Source organism: Eucyclogobius newberryi, unplaced genomic scaffold, assembly GCF_026437365.1.
Source record: "Eucyclogobius newberryi isolate DKJ021-1_F unplaced genomic scaffold, fEucNew1.0.hap1 SCAF_16, whole genome shotgun sequence".
Classification (NCBI taxonomy): domain Eukaryota; kingdom Metazoa; phylum Chordata; class Actinopteri; order Gobiiformes; family Gobiidae; genus Eucyclogobius; species Eucyclogobius newberryi.
In genome coordinates, this window is record NW_027315790.1 from 6,326,213 (window position 1) to 6,348,350 (window position 22,138).

Below are 22,138 nucleotides of genomic sequence, written 5' to 3' on the forward strand. Positions count from 1 at the left end.
ATGAGAAACAGATTTGTGCAAGAAAGACCCGACACAACTGTTGTAACAGCTGAGATGTGACGTATGCCAGCAAAGAAAAACTAGAGGGATGTTTTCCTGAATAAATAGCAAGCTAATGTTTAGCTCTTGAAAAGTGTGAATAACAATCAATCTTACTGGTTTGCTCTATAAGCCTCGTTAATGAAGGGACTCATCAGATTTTATTATTGGTCAAAATCCAGATAAAAAGCTCAGGAATGCAAACAAGTGCAGACTTCTCATTTCTGAAACACGTGCACCTCAGGACCACATGGGCACAGCACATGTCCAACCAGGAAGTAACATTATAAATTACACCAAAATGGTTGCCTGACCTGCCAGCCCCGCCCACATTCTGTTCGAATGCGTCTCGGTCTGGATTCGGACCATTGGGAGGCGTCAAAAAACTCTCCAGAATTAACCGGTCCAACCACCGCCGCTAATTTGTGTCACGTGTCTCTCAAACGCGGAAGACTTTGTGTCACGTGTCTCTCAAACGCGGAAGACTTTGTGTCACGTGTCTCTCAAATATTTTCGGAACATTGAGAACAAAATATATAACTTCATTTACCTCAGATTTACAGAGTTTAGTGCGTTGCTTGTTGACTCAGCAGAAGTCGGCAACGTTTCTCAGTCTGTGTTATTTTTATTCTTTCCTCGTAATCCACCATGTTTGTTTGGACACGAACGGACAATGCGTTTGTCTGATTGGTTAATCCGCCTGTCAATCACTCCCTTTGGAAATTGGAGAGACTGGGTTGGATCCCAGACCCTCAGGTTTTGTAAAGAAGTTTGTCAAAACGTGTTGGGAATGGCTGGTCAGGCAAGCAAAATGGTCAAACTGGGGAAAAATAGGCATCATTTTTAGTTACATCTTAAATACTGTATATCGTCTATCCTGTCACGTGCATTTTACCTTTGTGTTTTACTTTCTGGCAACTGCTGTTTTATTGCAGATTTATTGTTTGATTTTCCAACTCGCTACAATGAACCGTACATTTTTAACAAGTGCTGAATAAAATAAAACCCACTACAAACCACTGTAATCATCTCAGCTCTCCACAATTAGCCCCTCTTCATCAAACATGCACATCACTGGGGACCCCAAACCTACTCCAAGCCTTCCCAATTAGTGCAGCTCGCTCGTCGCTATCGTCGACCATTCCACGATCACAGCGCGCACTCATTTATGTATCAGCATCCCTCGGCCGGGCCCCTGACAGCTGGATGGATACGATGGATGGCGTTTTCAAAGTGGACAACTCAACCGGCCTCATTAAAACCAAGTCCAGATGTTTGCCAGATGTGAGGTGAAAAAAGCCGTAAAAAGCATATTCAAGCAACGGTTCTTTTTTGGGGGGGGGGAACTGGACACCGAGTTGCACCGCGGGTTGTAAACAAACTTGTCTAAGAGTGGAATGTGCGGCGGTATGTATGCATAGGATTTCCCGTTGGGTGCGTCGAGGGAGGGGGCTGCGGGGTAGACTCCCGGAGATGTGAACTGTGTGTGAACCATAGGAGGCGAGTGCATGGAGAGGTCTGAAGCCGTGGGGGTAAAAAAGGGGAAAAAAAGGGAAAGATCTCCCCTTTTAAAAATCCGTCACAGAAGCTCGCGATGGTACGAGATGTTCCGCCGTATTATGATCAATGGGCTTTTCCTGTCTTCGCTTTGTTCCGTGGGCGTTTTTAGCTCATGGAAATAACAAGAGGCGATACATCAAAGAGTAACCTGTTCACAAATCTTTTCAAGACATAAAAAAATGAAATGTGGTTTTATTTGAATTAGTTTCTGCGCTATACCTGATGTCAAATTACAGTGCGTTGAAAGATAGTTGAAGAACGCTGGCTAGCTGTGCTTAGGGTTCGATGCTAACTCGGCGATGGAGAGGCTGAGGAGGCTGATGGTTATGCTGCTGTGGTTGTGCTGTGCCAAAGCTTGTCCAGTTGACTTCTTTTTTAAACCTCTGTCACGATAGAAGTCTCCTGGATGAATGATGTCTCTTTCTTCCAAGGTCCAAGCTCTTGATTATGTGGCACTAAAAACGACCTTTCACTCAAATGTCATGTTTTGGAGATTTTAGCCATGTTTTAAACCATTTTTCATCATCAAACACATACTTATTAGCATCATCCGTGCTTGTTTCATTCATTCTGTTGACAACTTTATGTAAAATGTTGAAAGCTGACATATAAAGGCACAGGACTACAGTGTCTAGCAGAGGCACAACATGCAATGCCAGAGCAAATCAGAAACTCAACCTTCAAAACAGCTCTCAAAACGTCTCATAATATTGTTTAATGTTTAATGTCTTGTAATGACACGTTATTTCACTGTTATTGATTAGTTCAATGTTAAGTGTTTTTACCTTTCTTAGGATGAAATGTAGCTGATGTGCAACATTAATTTTTTGCACTGGCCTAATTCAAATGAATGCGTTTTCCTCAGATTGACATGTAAAAGATCAAAATCCCAATCTCCTGCACATATAGATGTATTAGCATGATGGCTTGTTACAACATGCTTATTGTTGATCTCCAATGCGACTTTAATCACAGGAAATGAAAACCTGGCTTGTTATACTGCATTATTTACATTTCTAAGACATTAAAGTGCCTACACCTGATTTTTATGTCCTTAAAATATGAAAAACAGCACAAACTAATTTGAAATAGCTTGCAGCATTCCAATTTTATATCTCACTTACCTGAGCATGATGAGCATCCTAATTATTTTTCCGCGATTCATTTATAAGCGCTTTTCACAAGTCCAGTTTACCATCACGGTGGGGTTCCCTGACTAGCCAAAATCACCAATCTGAAACTATATTCCTGTTTCATGGGGAATAATATGCTCTAGAATGACACGCAGACAGCACACAGCGGTCTGATTCTGACCCACAGAGCTGCTTATACAATACAGCTGTACTGGGGCAATACAGATTTAACTGTATTACATGACAAACATCTCGCACAGCCTCTTTCAATGCAAACGCAAAGGTGAGTTTTAAAGTCAGTGAAATATGAATAATAATCATACGTCCACTTTTGAAACTTTTCTTTGTCTGTTTTGTAGATTTGAAAGGAAAAAAGAAAATCATCATAATTAGCAGGAATGAGCAGTATTTTCCTCTCACCTGTCACAACCATCATCTTAACTCAATCCATTCACCCAAAATCCAACGGCAGCATCAATTATTCATATTCTCTGCAAGTCGTCCAAACTGTGACCTAAATACAACTCAATTCCATCTAAAAAAGAACAACAGCAGCCGCGACAGACAGTGGCACGTGCAGAAGACGAGCTGCGGAGGAGTGAGGCGCCACTTTCACCGGCACAAAACTGACAATGGAAATATATTGTGCTTCATGCATTCGCCGGCGCTGACTGGATTCATGGCTTTCACAGATGAGAAACGTCTTTTTATGTAAATGTTGCGGCGATAATCCGTCAAAGCGTGAAGGATGTGATGTTTTGAAGGTACAGTTGTGTTTTTCAGAGCCAGAGAGAATCCAATACTGTACCTGTTTGCAGATGCATGACAATGGAGACTATGGGTTTGGAGCAGTCCGACTGTAGACTGCAAAAAATTCTAATTTCTAAAGCTTAAAATCACTTGGAGATAAGATGTATTTACTTTGCAAAACCAGATTTTTTCCTTCTATTTCTATTTGGTTTCAATCGTTTTTTTTTCAAGTAATAAAGTTAAATATGCTTTAGCGCAGGCATGTTCAAACTAGGGCCCGGGGGCCAAATGCCAAATTTTTGTTGGCTCTCCAGCTTTCTGCTATGTCGGCCCAAACAGCAAAAAGTTGTACTTTTTACTGTGAAATTGGGAAAATTCAGGCATATTGATGTTATAGCAACCTAATATTAATGTTCTAGGTCTAATTAAAGCTGTGGAGGCTCATTGCAATTACATCAAATGCTACATTTTTAATGACTCACTTTGTCAGTCAACAAATTCGACATTGTCAAGTCGTATAAGTTTCAAAATGCGGCCTTTGGTGAAAAAAGTTTGGACACCCTGCTTTAGTAGATATGTTGTAAAAGCAGCTCTTCAATGTTTGCTGTCTGAGTTTATTATATGTGTGTTCATTAGGATCCCCTGTAGCCTTGTGGTCCACATCTTAGAATCATATTTTAAAATACAGTTGAAAAATATTACAACATGCATAATATAATTGCATTACAAAGGAAACAATAGTGTGCATTATTTCTAGTGTTATCGTCCTTTAAAAACTTTGAGCATCTCATGTTTTAGCACTAAATAAAAGGATTTACAACAAACAAAATCACTTCATGTCACTCTGGCTTTTCTCACGCTAGAAAATGACTTTTGGCTCCATCTACAGGCGACAGAGGGAATTACGTAAGTGATTGAACCTGACGCTAGCTCTCCTCTGACACGTTAACGTATCCATACCAACATGTCACTGCCTGTCCTTGGGCAAGACACTTCACGCACCTTTCCTCTGATGCTTGTGTGCGAATGTGGGACAACAGATGGAACCGAGCCCTGGTGTACATGTGTTTACAGCATGTGTAGGTGTATTTATGGTCATTAACACGCACCGTTCCCACCAAATGAACTTGTCATTATATCCACACAGTTGTAATGATTGTTATTTGAGGCAGAAATGATTTATGGTGACGATTTATGGGCTTAAAAACAGCAAAAGAGCTCCTGATACTCCAAACGGGATTCATCAAACGTGTGTGAATGACGTTAAACACAACTTTCTTTATCAGGGAACAATGTTAGAACAAAGGTCAAAGGTCAAGTTAGCGTAATTGTGATACAAGTATTTCAAGGCCTTCATAGCTCTGAACACAACACTACTGCGCTGTCCACGTACCGTATATTCAGCGTTATTGCTTTGTGTGATATGTTTCTAAAGTACCAAAGTGAGAGAGACACTATTCTTCTGCAAGACTCTTCACCAGATCCAATCAATCGAAAGGATTCAGAGGCAGATAAACGTCCCCACAGTCGAGTGTACTTGAGTCGTAACTTCTGTTCACTTCTATTGCACTACTTGAGTTTATATTTGATATTTTACTTAGAATGTACATATCATGCCGTGTTCATATCATGCCGTTTGTATAAAGTGTTCAATGTTCAATCTTTGTTGTTTGTATTTGTGTGAATCACCAGGACGAGTTCCTATGTCTGCGCATTTTTGTTCATCGACAAATGGCAATAAAACACTTTCTGATTCTGATTCTGTTAAAACATGAGAAAGACATCGGAGCAGAAAACGCTTTGGTGCATCTTTAAACTTATAACCTTTACAAATTAGGGATAGTCCGATATTTAGAGTCGATACCGATATCTTGCCTCTGTGGCCAATAACTGATATTTGCTGATACCGATGTTTGAATTCAAATAAAAGTCAAACAGTGTTCACAGTTGTTTTTTTCCCACTTTTATTAAAATACTAACGAATGTATAATGCCGGGATATACAATGAATGAATATAATAATAGCTATTAGCATACTGTCTCCTGTATTTCTGATGTGGACAAACACACACCGACTGATGCACTGCCGGCAAATATCAGAGCCAAATATTGTCCAATTATGATTACCAATAGTGGAAGCGATACATCGGCCATCCGTTGTACAAATAAGGCTTTTTCATTATTATTGCTAAGAGTGCAGTTGAGTTCTTTGCCTGTTTGTTGCCTCTCACTGGCATCGCTCACATGTTTCTAAGCATCAGAATCACCACACTCCCCACTCTTTCTTTTGCAACTTCTTGTCGATTTCTCGCGGTCACGTCGCAGTAACGTCCTCATTGTGATCCTCCTAACTGTATCGCTCACTCGGAAGTACGTGAGAGTGTAGTGTAGTGGTGCGAGTTAGTCCTTTTAACCCGACAATGAACCTTAGCATGATCAGAATTCTGCTTACGTGAGGCGGCTGCAAACACGGCCTGAAATATTCATGCCTGGGTAAAGATGTGAAGGCTTGTGTCTGTCTTTGATAAGAGAGCGCTGGTACAGGTACTCCCTCCCCAGGGTGCTCTGCGCAGATGGAGAGGGCTCAGTGTGTGTGTGTGTGTGTGTGTGTGTGTGAGTGAGTGCGTACAGATGAGCTGTCAGCACCCATTAACCAGAGCTCTGACATGTCGGATGTGTTTTTTACACATACAACCTGTTAGTGAAGCACCGCGGGGCCAGTACCTGCTGCTGCCGACTGTATTTACCTAAAGTAGCAAGACATCATTTGGATTTAAAGTGAGTTCTTCTACTGTACCTTTTCTGCATTAGGATTTTAATGTTGAAGATTGTTAGCCATCTATATTTGTCACAATATGTATTCAATTACATTACTTTTCTTTTCGGTGTAGGAGACACGGCTAAACAAATGAACTACACAGACCATGATCCTTTGCTCCATTTCACTGTTTCTTACACCTTTATGCCTTCATTCTGACAGTAATGATTCACCCCAACGTCTTCAATTCTGTTCGATTCTCCACAATAATACACTCAATTTCATAGCGTGAAATGAAGATTGTGATAATATTTCCATGAAGTGAATATCTTGATAATATGAGATTTACATATCATTTCATTCTTATCAGCAATTAAAGTTATTGTCCTCTGGCAAAGTCTGTTCTTGCGTTTTCTCATATGAACATATTCGCTGATGTTTGGGTGTGATAAAGACTATGTGAAGTGCTTTGGTCCTGTTTGGAAAAGCTGGACCAATGACTTTAAACCAAACTCTAAACAAACAAAGTAGTCTTCTCCAATATATGGAGTTGGAGATGTTAATCGCCAGCTGAGGTTCAGGAGCGGGACCACCCCTCAACCTCTACTCCACTAGTAAACACGCCCCACTCTCTAACCACACCTCTAATTACCCAGAAGCCCTATTTATAAGGCCTATTCACAGCAGATCTTGTCGTCTCCATTCTCTCAACCCCGCCCTCCCACCCCATGTCTCTATCATCTTCACCTTAACACATCACCATCTACGGAGGGGGCGGGGTTCTGAATCGGCTGGGCTGATTACCCGAGACAGAGCCCCCATCCTGACTCTCTACCCAGCCAACTCTCGTGCTCGATCGTCGCCGCATCGTCGCTACATTGTAGCTCGATCGCGGGTCGATCGTCGCTACACCGTTGATCTCCATCGTCGAGCTCCATCGTCGAGATCCATCGTCGAGCTCCATCGTCGAGATCCATCGTCAAGATCCATCGTCAAGATCCATCGTCGTTATTATCAATAAATATTCTTTCATACTCCGTTGTGGCGTGGTCCCTGCTAGTGAATGACTTGTTACGGAACATCTTTCATAAGCGACGGTTGGTTTGGACGTGCTCGTTACAAACACAGACCCATTGTTCCGTTGTATGACTGACTTCTACTCTTTCGTTAGTGGTGCAGCCCTCAGTGAGTACGACAGGGATGCCATTTTTCCCCTGAGCTTTTTGTTGTTTTTGATATTTCCCAGTTTCCTGCCATGTGAACCCCCCCGGCGGAGTTAGGAGCCGCGCTGAGGGCCACGTCAGACCCTCACCCCGGGTTTGAAATGCGTCCCGCGGGATGGCACTACAAACGTGTTATTGTCAACGGAAACTTTCAATTCAATCGCGGTTGTTTCATCTTGGACTTCACTGGAATCTAAATCAGACTCTTTTGTCTAATGTTGTAAATAATATGAGAGATGTTGACACCAAAGGATTGTGAGGCGACCGACAGATTGTGTGCGACGTTCCATAGATGTTGTTGTTGTTGGATCTTGACTTTCAACAGCTAGTGTTTAAGTTGTAATATATTGTCCTTAGCAGGGTAAAATAGCAGTCACCTGTCAATCACTTATTTTTCTATATTTTTTGGTCATAAAGCGGCACCGAGGCCTTTTTTTATGCTTAAATTGCCCCTCAGAGATCAATAAAGTTATATTTGCTTATTGATTTGGAGCTTTATTCAAATCACCGGTCAAAGTGGTGTTGTGGGCTAAGCATTTGCCTTCAAACCAAAGGATTGCATGTTCAAACATAGCTTAAGGATGCATTCACAATTCACTTTTGATTAGAATCAGGATTCTTTTGCCTGGATGGTTTGGTTCGTTTGGGTAATTGTGAATGTTCAAGTGAACTCTGGTCTGGTTGAAAAGGTTGGTCTCGGCCCCATCGAATCGAACTCAGAATTCTTCTGAATTGAGAAAGCAAACAAACAGAGCAGAAGAAAACCCCCAAACCCTAACCAGTGGGGCTGGTTCTGAGTTAGATTGTTACAAGCCAAACAATGAATCCAAACAGCGATAAAAGTCCTGCTCCAAGTTTGTTTGTGTGACGCAGATCAGGTCCAGGTCTCTCCCTCTCTACTCCTTTAGCTGGTATTGTACACAGCGCCTCTACAGGCGAGGGGGGGTGTCTGTCTGTACGTTTGCCCCGGGGGTGATGACGGACACAAATTACCCAAAAATACATATTTAACCATCACAGGGACTTTCAAAGGAGTTTAATAAGGTGAAAACGTTACTTACGTCTGCTTTAAGAAATACAGTAAAAACTGGCACATTAAATAAGTCAATGTTTATAATAAAAGGGTTTTTCAGTCAAAATGTGCAAAACAGCTCACAAAATATCCCAAATGTTTTAGATTTTTGCACAGCTAAATTTTTAATTTTCCATTTTTCATTCAGAATTTATAAATCTTCCTGATCTCAGACCAAAGTGACCAGTTGATGTTCTCAAACATTTTGTTGTCAATATAATTTAAATAAATGTATGTATTCATTTTGAGAAAAGCAAATCCATCAACAGTGCTTTTGCAATACATAGTGTGTGTATTATTGAAAACCAAAGACATTCATCACACAGACTGGATATAGATTTATGTAAACCCGGTTGGATGACTCTATATTATTACAGTCGTTACTTTCTGCTGAGGCCATTGTCTCTGTTTGATTCATGTGAGTCATCTTTAGATGTTTGAGGGTTTTTTGTGCTCATAAATGTGTCAAAACGATTGAGAAAAAACTCTAACGTGCAATTCAAGTTTAATAATAAGTTGAAAGCACATTCACTAAAACTGTAACATTACTACGATTTAGATTTATGATATGATTTAGTTCAGTATTGTTGTATTACCTTTTTGGGTTCAATTCGTTTTATATGTTTTTGTTAAGTTTTTAACATGATATCATCATTATTGCTATTAATATTACTATTTCTGTTAATTTTTTAATCCACTGCTTTTTCATAAAACAACAACCGCGTGCAATAATGAAAAATAGACATGCTGAAATTGCCAAAATAAATAAAAAGTAAACTTCACACATTTTACTATAATCATCTCATGGTTCATTTTAAACCTTCCGACGCTTGACACGGTTTTGTCTGACTTTGTGAGGGAAGGGACGCGACCATCCAAGAAGAATAACAGCTCCCGACAAACAGCCCGCTCCAACACTGCGGTTCCCCCTGTGAGGTGAGCGAGTGCGGCTGTGCACACGGCTCTCAGTGGGGGTGAGGGGGAAGAGGAGAGGGGCCCCCGGGTACACCTGCCTGCTGCTACTGAAGAGACAGAGCGCCAGAGCAGACCCAGACAACAATAGGTACTGTCTGTCAAAACATTATGGCAGCGATGGTAATGGAGACGATGCGCAACAAAGAAATACACACCTCTATTTTTAGGAATATTTGACATTTTACCGGTAACACTTGAGTTTATTAACCACATATTAATGGTTGGCAAGAAGAAGGCAAAGTAAGCTGTTAATCAGATATTTGTTAGTGTGTATAAAGTAGTTATTAAAGGGGCTGTACCTAATACATTCTGTTTTGCCCCAGTACAGATATGTAAAAGCAGCTCTTACGGGGTCAAAATGAGACCGCTGTGTGCTGTTTGCATCTAATCACGGACCGTTTTAAGCAGAACATGAGCTTTAGTGTGTTGCACTAGGCAAGTGAACAATACAGTACATAGAGACTGCGACATACGGTTTATAATGAATAAGTTCTATTTTTCACATGGTAAAAATCAAGGACAGAGAATTTAATCACAGATTTTTTTTTAAACTTTTTTAGCAATTTATTTATATGTAGTTCTAAAGTAAAGTTTTACTTTTTAAAAGCTGCTTAGCCAACATTGTACTACTATTATAGTTCTATATCAATCTGTGTAATTACTGGGCCTATCCACATGAAACAAAAGTATAACGTCTTCGTCAGCACAAATAAACAGAACGTAAAAGGATTTCTTCGCAATAGCCTCAGAAAGTGGTGCCATTATTCAACTCCACTGACGTGTAGGTGTCACGACGAATATGACAAGTTTGTGGAGCCGAAACCAAATGAATAATGATGAGGATCAACATGTGTAGATTTCCATTTTGGATATTTCTTCCAAAAACAGTGACTCTCCCATAGAGTTACACAGGCCCTTTCCCACCATTTGAGATTATGACATCGTCCACGCCTTATGAGAGGTCCGGACTAACCACGCCCCCTGAGAAGAACAGCTCTTAAGACACGGGTGAAGGTAATACACAAACTCTGGTCTATTGTGTGATATACTGTAAATGGAATATTCTTAATCAAGAAAGTAGTATTCTGAATGAGTATTGTCAGTACATGTGTTTAGTTACGTGCCCACACAGACATCAGCAGCTTTAGTCAGTTGAAGACCACCTCGCTCCACTTTTGCTGTTGTTGGTTTCTCATCACAAACTTTCCAAAGTTCACAGTGCACATGTGACATTCCCAGGACGCTGCGTTTCGTCACTCACCCGCAGGAGAAGGAGTGCTCCCACTGCTGGACGGCTGTTGTACCTGCAGCCTCTGGGGGGAAGGGGGCAGTGAGGGCAGGGAGTTGATGACCGAGGGGAACAGGAAAGGGTAGACCCCAGGACTGTAGCGCCTCATCTGGACCAGCGGGGGACTGCGGGGGGGCTGGGCGCGGCTGGCGGTCTTCATCACGGCAGCGGGGCTGCGGAGGGCGGGGTGAGGAAGAGGAGTCAGAGGGGCACAGTGGGGTACATCAGGGGACCCCCGAGGAGGAGGGAGGCCCGCACACCACCTCTGCTCCCCACAGGCGCATGACGGACGAGGGAGGGGGTCCACTCAGAGACATGGCACTCTGAAAGAAAGGGAGAGATGAAAAGTCCATGAGCAGCAGGCAGTCTCTGTTTGTGAGTCGCCACCAGGTACAAACATGTGCAGGCAGGGCCGCTGCTAGCCATTTGGGTGTCCTAAGAGATGCTCAGTGGTGCCCCCAACCCTCAACGCCCCTTTTTCTATACAGGGTATTCCCAATCCTAACGGAGTTTGGGGAACATATAAATTCCTGGACATTGCATTTTAGATGTAATCAAATAACATCCCAACACTCCACAGTCCCTAAATGACCCTGCTCCGCCCCTGCTCCTCCCCTGCTCCACCCCTGCTCCTCCCCTGCTCCACCCCTGCTCCTCCCCTGCTCCACCCCTGCTCCTCCCCTGCTCCACCCCTGCTCCTCCCCTGCTCCACCCCTGCTCCGCCCCTGGTCCAGCGTCACCTGAAGCGCTCCTCCTGCTCTTCGGCTGAACAGAACGAGGCTCTATAAACACTACAGGCTTAAGAATTAAGTTGTGTTTAATTTCTTCAACTAAAATGTCCTGCACTGTTGCACTTTTCTTCAAAATAGTCACATTCAGAGACAGTAAATGAAGATGTTGGCATAAAGATCGGAATTTATACAGTATTCATTTACAGTAAATCTAAAAAAAAGGTTATAAGAAGTTTAATTCTGTCATTTTAAGTGTGTCCTGCAGTGTGATCAAATCAAAATAAATTATTATTATATTCTTATTTTTGCAAAATCCTATTTTTCTACCAACCAAAAACCAAAAAAACCAACAACTTTGAATGGAAAAGAAAAAGGAAAGTGCTGCTTGGTGGCTGACTGGATAGCACATATGCCAAGCTCCATGTGATGTGTTCAATTATGGCTCCGACAATTTATTGCATGTCCTTCCTGCTCTCATCCCCATTTCACGCTGTCCTGTCCTGTCCAATAAAGCCTAATTAAAACAATTCTTGAAAATAAAAAAGGACTGGGCCAATGCTTCTGCTGTCCAGGCGTGAGAACATTGACATTTGAACTTAATAACAATTTTTTTTTAAAAAGTAGGTTCTCTTAAACATCTACAGTTCTGTTTGTCAGTTAAATTGCCTCAGTCTCTAACTGCCTAATCTGAATATTAAGGGGTAAATGCTACACTATGGAGCCCGACAGTGATCACACCGTGTCCGGAAGTACAGGATTATATGGAGACGAGGAGTAGGAATTCAGAAAAAACAAGACTAATCAGCTCTGTGATAAGTAATGAGCACCTATTTATTCAAACTTTTTATCAAGTTTTACATGTGTTTATGTGCAGAAAACCACTGCATTATAGACATTGGTTTCCACACAGAGCCGCTTAGCCTTTTAACTGTTCAATATTAGAATCTTTAGAAATCCCTATCACGAAAATCAATGAGAAATCACAAGCATCACAGGCATTTGGTTTCACAATCACAACAAGTCCCTATGGAGACGGCACATTTGGTTCACTGTTGCGCTCTAAGTTGAACCGATTTCCGCACTTGCAAATCACTTTCTATAGTTCCACTGACTTGCTGGAGTTTCCAATGGCACCTGCAAAACAAGTCCTTGCACAAAGACACAGCGTGGACTGTGGAAAGCATTTACACTGCCCCAACACCACACAAAAAAATAAAAAAGCGCCCAGGGTATTCTCTAGTGGAGTTTTGTCATTATAAATCTCCACGCCAAGGTCGACCAGCCGCAGCAGATGAGCGGGGTGGGCATATCGCTCTTCACAGCTCACTTCTCCTTAGCCGAGTTATAAACTGTTGCCGTATAACTGCGCTCATAATGCTCTAATCTGCACTGAGGAGCCCATTACGGTGATATGTTACGGCACTTTGTAATTAACGGACACGCCACGGAGAAAGGCGGACAAGCCGTTGGAGGAGGCAAGCGCTATGGATTCCGAGAGTAAAAGATAGGAGCCGGGATGTTTCTTTTAGCATCTATCAAAGCTGTAAGAAACGTAACGTCGAGCCATTCACTGCACAGAGAAACATTATCGGGACAAATACAACGGTAAGTTAAGGCAGAGGCGTCGTCGACATGAATAAAAATGTCAAACGCACCAGGGAGGAACATCAGATATGAGACTGCTGGCAGCCGAAACCATTAGCGCAGATAGACACATTACGAGACAAATGTACAAGTGATGCATGGCAGCCGAATACACAGCCATTTTTCCACCCAGGAGACGTATTTATAAAAATGTAGAGCGCGATGAAGAAGTGTGTGGCGCTCGAGAGAAACAGGGATGTAAAAGGGTTGGGGAGTTTTGCAAGCTTGATACGTGTGGGTGGATAAGAGCAATAAAGTGTAATAGGGAAAAGTTGGGGCTCGTCCGGGATAAAAACATCTACTGTCATGACTGCGGACAAGTGTGGTCCCAGAAAACAGTTTAAGGGTCTCAGTTATATGTATATATATTTTCTGTTGGTCCTCAAGCCTCTTGCTGAAATGGCCCAAATGACCAATGTACTACTTTTTTTTTACTGCAAATTCTAGAAAAGTCTGCTATCATAAATAACATAATAAAATATTTTGCAGAGCTGCAACGATTACTCGACTTATTGTGATTAGTCGACTCTATACAAAATAATAATTTGCTGTATGTAAAACAAATGTAAAAAAGATCTATTTATGACAAAGACAGTGGCCTTATTAAACCACAATGTAATGAAATAAATAAATAATTGATTCATTCTGATTTTCTTCAATAATGCATTTTTTGTAAGTGTTCTCTATCTCAAAGCCTTCATTCATCCTATTTATTTTATTAATAAAGAAACCTTTTATTTGGTTTAAAATGTATTTAAAAGTCCCAATTCACAATAGAAATAATCGCTTGAATAGACAACTAATTGAAAAAATAATCGCTGACCCGTCGATAACTAAAATAATGGCCAGTTGCAGCCTTAGTGTTCCAAAGCCTTATTACTTTGTGGAAGCTCAGTCAAACCAATGCCAAATGGAACATGGTCATAGTCCTGGAGTCTGTGGCCCTCAGAGTGGCCCTCAGAGTGGCCCGTCATGTTGGTGTGAGATTTACGCAGGTTTTGGCGCTGTTTTCCTACAGGTAGAAGCAGGACGACAGCGCCATCTGCAGTCCCACCTCTTCAGTTTCCCAGGTGTGGGAGAGTAAAAAGGCCCCCTCGTCCTGGTTAATAGTTCGTTGAGCACTTTTGACTCTCCCACCACTGTCAAGTATGAAAAACTAACTATTTTCTGAAAGAAAAAAAAAAACTTTTAAAATAAAGTTCTTGGAAACTTTTAAAATAAATGTTCTTCTTACAATTATGATTATTACATTTTTCAACATTCTTATAATTGTTTTTATTTATCAATCCTGTCACATTGTCATATTTATTTGTTTTATTCATATATTTGAGCGTCTGCGTGATGTCATGCAGGCACTATATGTTCTTGTATTCTGAGAATTTTTTATTATTATATTTTCAATGATTTTCCATTTAGCCAGTTTCAACTCCTTAACGCTTCAACCGATTTCAACAAGTTATACCTCATTATGATCGCTTTCACAGTAGTACGTGTGCTATTACTTTTGACATTTGAACAACTTTTACTTTTTGCAGAATTTTCAAAAGTATTAGTACTTTTTCCCAGTGAAATAAATGAGGCATTAGTAATTCTTTAGGCTTTATTCTTTAGACTTTATTCTTTAGACTTTATTCTTTAGACTTTTGTGACGGAGCCAGTCGAGAGAGAGAGAGAGAGAGAGAGAGAGAGAGAGAGAGAGAGAGACGCAGACACTCTAGCAATGGCTTCAACCGTTGCAAATTATCTAGTTATTTATGTATCTCAAATTCTCAGGGCGTCCCCAGGGGTTTTCAGAAAAGAGATGCAATCTTTATCATTTGCTACTGCTAATGATAAATATAACTACGACACTGTTTTTGTTTTGTTAGGATTGAAAATGATGGTTATGGACATTAGTTTCCACAGACAGGAGCTGGTTAGCCTCTGTCGTGCCTTAACTCTTAGCACTTCCAGGAGCACAGTGAGCTTTGACCAATTTTTGTTGGCCCTCTAGCTTCCTGCTAAGTTGGTCCAAACAACAAAAAGTAGTACTTTTTACTGTAAAATTGGACAAATTCAAGCATTTTGATGTTATACCAACCTAATATTAATGTTCCAAGTCTTATTAAAGGTGTGGAGGCATCGAAACTATGTCAAAAGCAAAACCTACGAATGACTAATTTTGTCATTCGACAAATTCAACTTTGTCGAGTTGTTTTGTGGTGCTCTGCTCTGCATAAGTTTCGTAATGCAGCCCTCTGTGAACTTTGAAAACAGGAAGGAGCACTTCTGGATGACCCCTAGCTGAAATCAACCGAACAAAACACAACCCCTGAAATGTTTTTAATAAAGAACAAAATAACGTAGCACAATGAAACCTTTCACTTTATATTATTTATAGTTTTCTTTTTCTGCATGTTTTGTTCCAGCAGCATTTCTTTTCTCTGCACATGGCCAACTTGAAAACCTTTGCTTTTTCTTGAGAGGCTGCACTTGAAAACATTACCAGAGAATGCAATATTCACAAAAGAACACTTACATCATTTAGAGACGGAAATATAGTTCTTATAAAACTGGCCAAAATATTACATTATTTCACACTCATAGAGCACAGGTTAAAACTAGAGATTATCAAGTGATGCTATAGATTTAAGAGTGTTGGAACGTTAATTGATATAAACTGTAATATAAATAAAGATGTGTCCCTGAGATAAAGCATGTGATGGAGCTGACACTGACTCACTGCTCTGAGGGTTTAATGGGCCAAATAATGAAACATACTTCTGAACATGGCATAATAAGTCTCATGTGTAATAAATTTACTATTTAGGGGAGAGTTTTTTAACAAGTTGTTTTGCGAGCCCGCCAACGTCAAAAACTGTTTTCGCAGATTTTCCGCAGTTTTTTGGGCTAAAACCTCAATAAAAATAAAAATGTATTCTGCACCAGCATCTCCGACCATTTCTGCACGAACCTGAGTTTGTCCGAACGTCAGAGCTTTAAAACTCTCGCAACTCACGGCTTCCAAGATCGACCACAGATCCATGAGATCGACCAGTAGAACATGAAGGATGCGGGGTGGGCGTGGCTTTGGCTCGCGCTCCCATTCATTGAACTCGTGTTCGAACGAGGAAATGAAGAATACGCGTCTTGACCGATTATATCAGAATCATTTTGTCGTTGCCATTTATATAGCACAAGTCCTCCTCATATGGACATGTCCTCCTCATGTGGACATGTCCTCCTCATGTGGACATGTCCTCCTCATGTGGACATGTCCTCCTCATGTGGACATGTCCTTCTCATGTGGACATGTCCTCCTCATGTGGACATGTCCAGCTCGTCTGTGGAGTCGTTGGAGTCGCCGCGTTCTCTTCTGATCACATTGTAAGGACGCTACTTGTCCTGTTGATCTGAGCTGTGTGTCCACGACTCGAGCGTGGGAAAGATTACTACGCCGTTGGATCAAATCACTATGGCCAAATTTAAGTTTGCTCAATAAGACATTTTCATTCATTGCACATTTTGTGTTCCTGTCAAGACTCAATAAAGTTTATCAAAGCGACTTGTTGGTCACGGGATGATTCATTTTCTGAGAAGCTGTCAGTCTGGGACTACTTTCTGTCTGTCTGGGACTACTTTCTGTCTGTCTGGGACTACTTTCTGTCTGATCACTGTGAGTTCCACCTTCCATTAAACAGTTATTTTCAATGTCTTGCATTGATAACTATAATTATGTAGTTAATGTAGAGAGGTGGGCCTATATTCTAAGAATCCAAGGAAATAATGTAGAATAAAAAAATATTTTTAAATTCAACTCCGACTTTTGGATGGTAGAAATGTGATTTGATAATGGGAAAATAAAATTGTATTTTTATTTTTATTCCGTCCTCCCCTTTTAAAAATGCCAAGGAAAATCTGTGAAACAACAAATTAAAAAAAATCTCGCCTTATATAGGAAATATTCATTTGAAAGCATAAAAAATATTTGGAATTAATAAATATGTATTTATTTATCTATTTTATTTATTCCCTTGTATTGCAGCTAGAGCAAAGAGACAGTTCTTATATTCCCCCATTGGCTATTGCAGTTTGTGGGGCCACGGTACAAATGCACAGCACAGAGGCCCCTGGGAGCTTGAGGGTTCTTCAGTATCCTTGCTCTTCCTGCACTGCCCTTTTCTGGACTGAGATGTCAGATGTTTTTCCAGATCGGCTGTAGCCACTCCAATCTCTGCTGTTTATCCACCACCACAATGTCTGGTTGGCTCGCCATTTCCCTTCTGTCAGTCTGTATCTGGACGTCCCACAGGATCTTGGCTCGGTCATTCTCTGTGTTACTTCTTCTGTAACTTTTATAACAGTGGGTATTTCTTACTGGATTGAACCCAAAACCCTAGGTTTATGTTGTCAAAATAACAAAAAAAATCATTCTGGTATTTTCCTGAATAGGGTTTGATATGGATTGTTGTATGGTTGTTACCAAAAAACAATATCTCGGGTTCACCATTATTTTTTTGTATTTTTTTTTATGTGGGTTATAATATAAGTTGTTATATTATATTTTATAAGTGCAAACTATTTCTATTTGAACTCAGCACAAGAAAAGAAAATGCACCAAAAGAGATATATTCATTCTGACCCTGATACATTATCCAATCCAGAATAACAGACTCTGCTTGATGTTTTTTTTATACCTCAATAAAAAATTAAATAAATAAATAATGACTTGCTTGTTTGTCTTTCTACTCGCATTATTTTCTACCACAGATAACATTGGTATAAGATGCATGAGGCCATCTCCAGACCTTGAGGTTCATGTTTAGCCTCAGGAGCACCTACAGCTGGAGGAGCGGTCTACTGTGCATGATTCAGGTGTCTGTGGGAAATCAGAAAATCTACCGAAATGTTGAAAACTCAATATGGAGAGGCCACGGAACTGAACCCAAGAACTTCATGTGGCGAGGCGAGAACAATAACTTCGGGAAAGAGAAGAGAAGCGAAACAACGATGAAGAATTACTTCACATTGTCATATTGTCAAAACATAGTGTTTACCACTACCCGGTCCCAGTGTCAGGGGCCCAAAAATCACTGAAACACAAGTGGAAAGCTGAAGAAAACCTCTACAGAGAGCACAAAAATATATATATATATAAACTTAAAACTGAAAGTGTTTTTGTGCAAAAGGAGCAAATACACGAGGAGTACATTATCAGTAAAGATGAAAAAATATCTGAATCACATGTATAATACAATATTTATTCCAACATTGATAGAAATGTCAATTGTTGAAATGACAAATTCGGAAAATTTACTTTTTTGATTTTAACATTGTTCCCTCGTCAAAAACATTTCTGGACCTGTATTAAGCTTTGATCATAGCCTCAGAAAGCACACCGTTTCAATTTTCCCCACAAATCGAATCCAAGAGTGTCTTTCACAGTTTCTGGGCTCGTTCTGAGAATTCTCTGGTCAAATTGTATTCACAACAACAGTCTAGTAGCACGGCCTTCACGTTGCCTAAGGGCTTTGTTTATTTTCTCATAGTTCATTCCTTTTTCTGACAGCAAAAGGCACTTAAATATTACACTGGAAAATGAGACATAGTTTTTAAAGTGTGTTTGTTTGTTTTAAATGTCAAATACTGATGCCAAGGTGAGCAAACGCATGTCAAAGCGTCGATTGAAATCATTGTGAGGAATAATAAGAAGATTTGTGTGGATGCATTTCTGAACTTGCAAACACCTCATGGCAGACGGGACAGCTGACATACCAACGGAGCAACACCAAATTGGCTATAGACATCAAAACATTCTAACTTGAGACAGGTCAGAATTTTGGAATTTGCTATTCAACTGTCAGATTGCAGACCTGGTTTATGGTTCATATTGTATCTCTGTACTTACTGGGCCTATTCACATGAAACAAAACCGGACACAAAGTTCAACGTCTTCTCTGTCAGCAGAAATAAACAATAGCCTCACAAGCCTCAACTCTATAGGTGTGATTGTTGTCCGTTAAAAAAGAAACTATGCGATAATATGATAAGCTTTTGGAGCCAATCCCAAACTAGTCATAAAAGGCTTCAGCATTTGTGGAGATTTCCTTTAAACACAATAAATGTCCCCCATTTTACATCTTTTTAGCTGTCAAAATGCAGATGTTTTTTCCTGGATCATGGTTAATATCACTAGCATGAAGTTTCAATGTTTCCATAATGTGGAATCAAGGACTGGACGGATAATATAATGAACATGCGGAAAATTGAAAAAAATCACACTTGAACTCTATTTGGAATTGGACAAATTTTACAGAATTTTGGGAACTATTTGGGCTTGTGTTTTGGTAAATGTTCTGTACCACTTCTATGTTCCTCTCTGGTCGTGTTCTGTGCTTATATTAAAAATAACAAATATAGTAATGAGGTTCAACATTTGCAGATTTCACGCCCTCCATCTGAAACTATATGACATCTAATTCTTCGCTTAAAATGAATGATTATTATCTTCCTTCTCTTCTCTCATAGCATTATCCTTGCACCACACCAGCCTGTCTTCCCACACTCCTCCTCCGTTGATGGATGCCTCTCCCTGGACACTGACCTCTGGCATCTCATAACAACAGGGCCAAGTGCTGCTAACACGCTGCGCGCAAAGGTCACTAGTCCCCGGTGGCTGCGCTATAGCATCGACATCGTCATCCTTCAACAAGCCCCCCCGTCGCCGTAGCAATCATCGACTCCTCATCCCTCAAAACAGGATCAATTACAAAATCATTTCCGCCTCATTTTCGGGAATCAAAGTTGAGCGGTCGCGGTTTTGTCCCCAGAGGCAAAGGGTCAATATGTTGTACGAGGGGTTTGTTCAGACAGACTGCACTGGGGTATTAGGTTCATATTTCATAAAGGAGATATGGAAAATGCATTATTTACAGTGGGTAGAACAGCACCAGGTGTTGAGTTATTAATTCAAAGGACCACAAAAACATGCAGTGCACAAAGCGCTGTTAGTTTATTTGTTAGGGAGTGTGCTTATTTTTAGTTTTAGATTAAAGAAGAAAGATGTCAGATGTTTTTCAGGGATCTGCTGTAGCCACTCCTCTTTGACATCACCATCCCACCTGATTTCAGATGCTTACAATGAATGGATACTTCTGGAACCTTCTTCTGGCTTCAAGGGAAAAAAGCCATCACCAAGAAATGGATGACACAAACCCAACAACCAACTGGGCCGACATCAATCTGCAGAATAGTCTTACAATCCAGTCACAGGGATTGTGTAAGGCTATAGTCACTTACTTATATAACACAGGGTTAAGTGGTAGGTTATAGAGTTAGGTGCGTCGTTGTAGAGTTACACTGCAATCTGACTCCGGGAGGCGCAGCTGCAGTGGGTGGTGGTGGTGTGGCACTATGGATGCCGGCTGCCATGGAACACCAAAGAAGAAGAAGGCAAGCAACTACAAAAGCAACAGAACAACAACTACAGAAGAAGAATAAAGTCCAAGACGTAGAACTATAGTGGGTGGTGGTAATGTAACACTTGGATACCTACCGCCATAAAACACCAAAGAAAGAAGAAGATAATTGACATCCAAAACATGGAGAAGATTATTAGATTAGACTTGTACGTAATAAGATGGTGATGGTCACCATGGAGATGGTCGTGAAATAGAACATCAAATGTGCTTATGTCATGGGAAGTTGTGGTAAGTCTGTGGTTTGGCTCATAACTCATGACCTAATCTACTGACCAACTGAAAGCACACGCAGAGAAGAACAGTACGAGAAGTATAACCATGAAGTCTTGGTCTCGCTACACGTCTGAGGATGACCAACTCCTCTATGATGAGGACTTCAACCTGGCCCTCTGCTTTTCCCCACAACAGCAGGGGGTATTCTAGAACCCAAGACCCAGGAGACCCAGAAGACCCAGGAAATGTCTCCCATGATTCAGGCGTCCTCAAACCCAAATGGAAACAGCTCCAGATGAAAGGCCCCTGGTCCAGGTACCTCCAGATGAAAGGCCCCTGGTCCAGGTACCTCCAGATGAAAGGCCCCTGGTCCAGGTACAGCCCGAGAACAAAGCCGTCTGGTCCAGCCACTCACACCCCCAGAAGAGAGCTTACTGGTCAGAGAGCTCCGTGAGCAGCTGGAGCATATGAGGACCGAGCTGGAAAATCAGGTTCAAATAAACCAGTCATTGGACCTGAAGCTCAAGAACCAACAGAGACTGACCAAAGAAAAAAACGTTGAATGGAAAAAGTCAACATTTCTCAAACAAAGACTGGTCAGTGCCAGAGGCCTTCAGCAGCACCACCAGGGCCACCGAGCAGAAGAAGGGAAGAGAAGCCTTTAGACGTGTGCTGACCCTTCTCACCTTGGACACGGACTATTTGAGCCACTCCCCTCAGTCAAGAGGCCACTCCCCTCAGGCAGGAGGCCACTCCCCTCAGGCAGGAGGCCAATCCCCTCAGGCAGGGGGCTACGGTCCAACTGGACCAGAACCTCCCACCACAAGAACAGTTTCTTTCCCTCTGCCGTTGGACTCATGAACACTTCTTAAACACTGTCACTTTAACCATAATTTAATGATCCACTGCACTGTTCACGTTCTGCACGACATCTGTAAACTCAATTGTAAATTTATGAACATATAAGCCTATTTTTTTATTTTTGTTCTTATTTTTATCTTAAAGCTTATTGTTATTTTTATCCATAGCAGATTTAAATTGTTTCTCTTTTGACCTAATCATTGTTCATTGTTATATGTTGCACCGAATCACCAAGACAAGTTCCTATGTTTTTCTGTTCACTGACAATGGCAATGAACTAAATTCGACATTCATTTCAACGTTACGCAACTTCATCGAACAAATAAAGCAATTTTGTGCAGTTATTAAACCTTGTATTACGTCTCCAAGATCACAAATCCAATCTAAATCTTTTGAAACACCACATATTGCAACACTTGCTGTGGGCCAAAG

The 22,138-nt window shown here is 41.0% G+C and overlaps 1 protein-coding gene across 1 annotated transcript in view; it reads right to left on the bottom strand.

Moving 5' to 3' along the window:
* Positions 1-11,114, bottom strand: part of LOC140361615 (retinoic acid receptor beta-like) — a 147,040-nt gene extending 135,926 nt beyond the window's left edge. The window contains exon 1 of the mRNA XM_072447346.1: positions 10,771-11,114. Coding sequence (XP_072303447.1) covers positions 10,771-10,957 — 187 coding nt within the window. The 5' untranslated portion in view covers positions 10,958-11,114. The remainder of the gene's footprint in view (positions 1-10,770) is intronic.
* Positions 11,115-22,138: the final 11,024 nt, after the last annotated feature.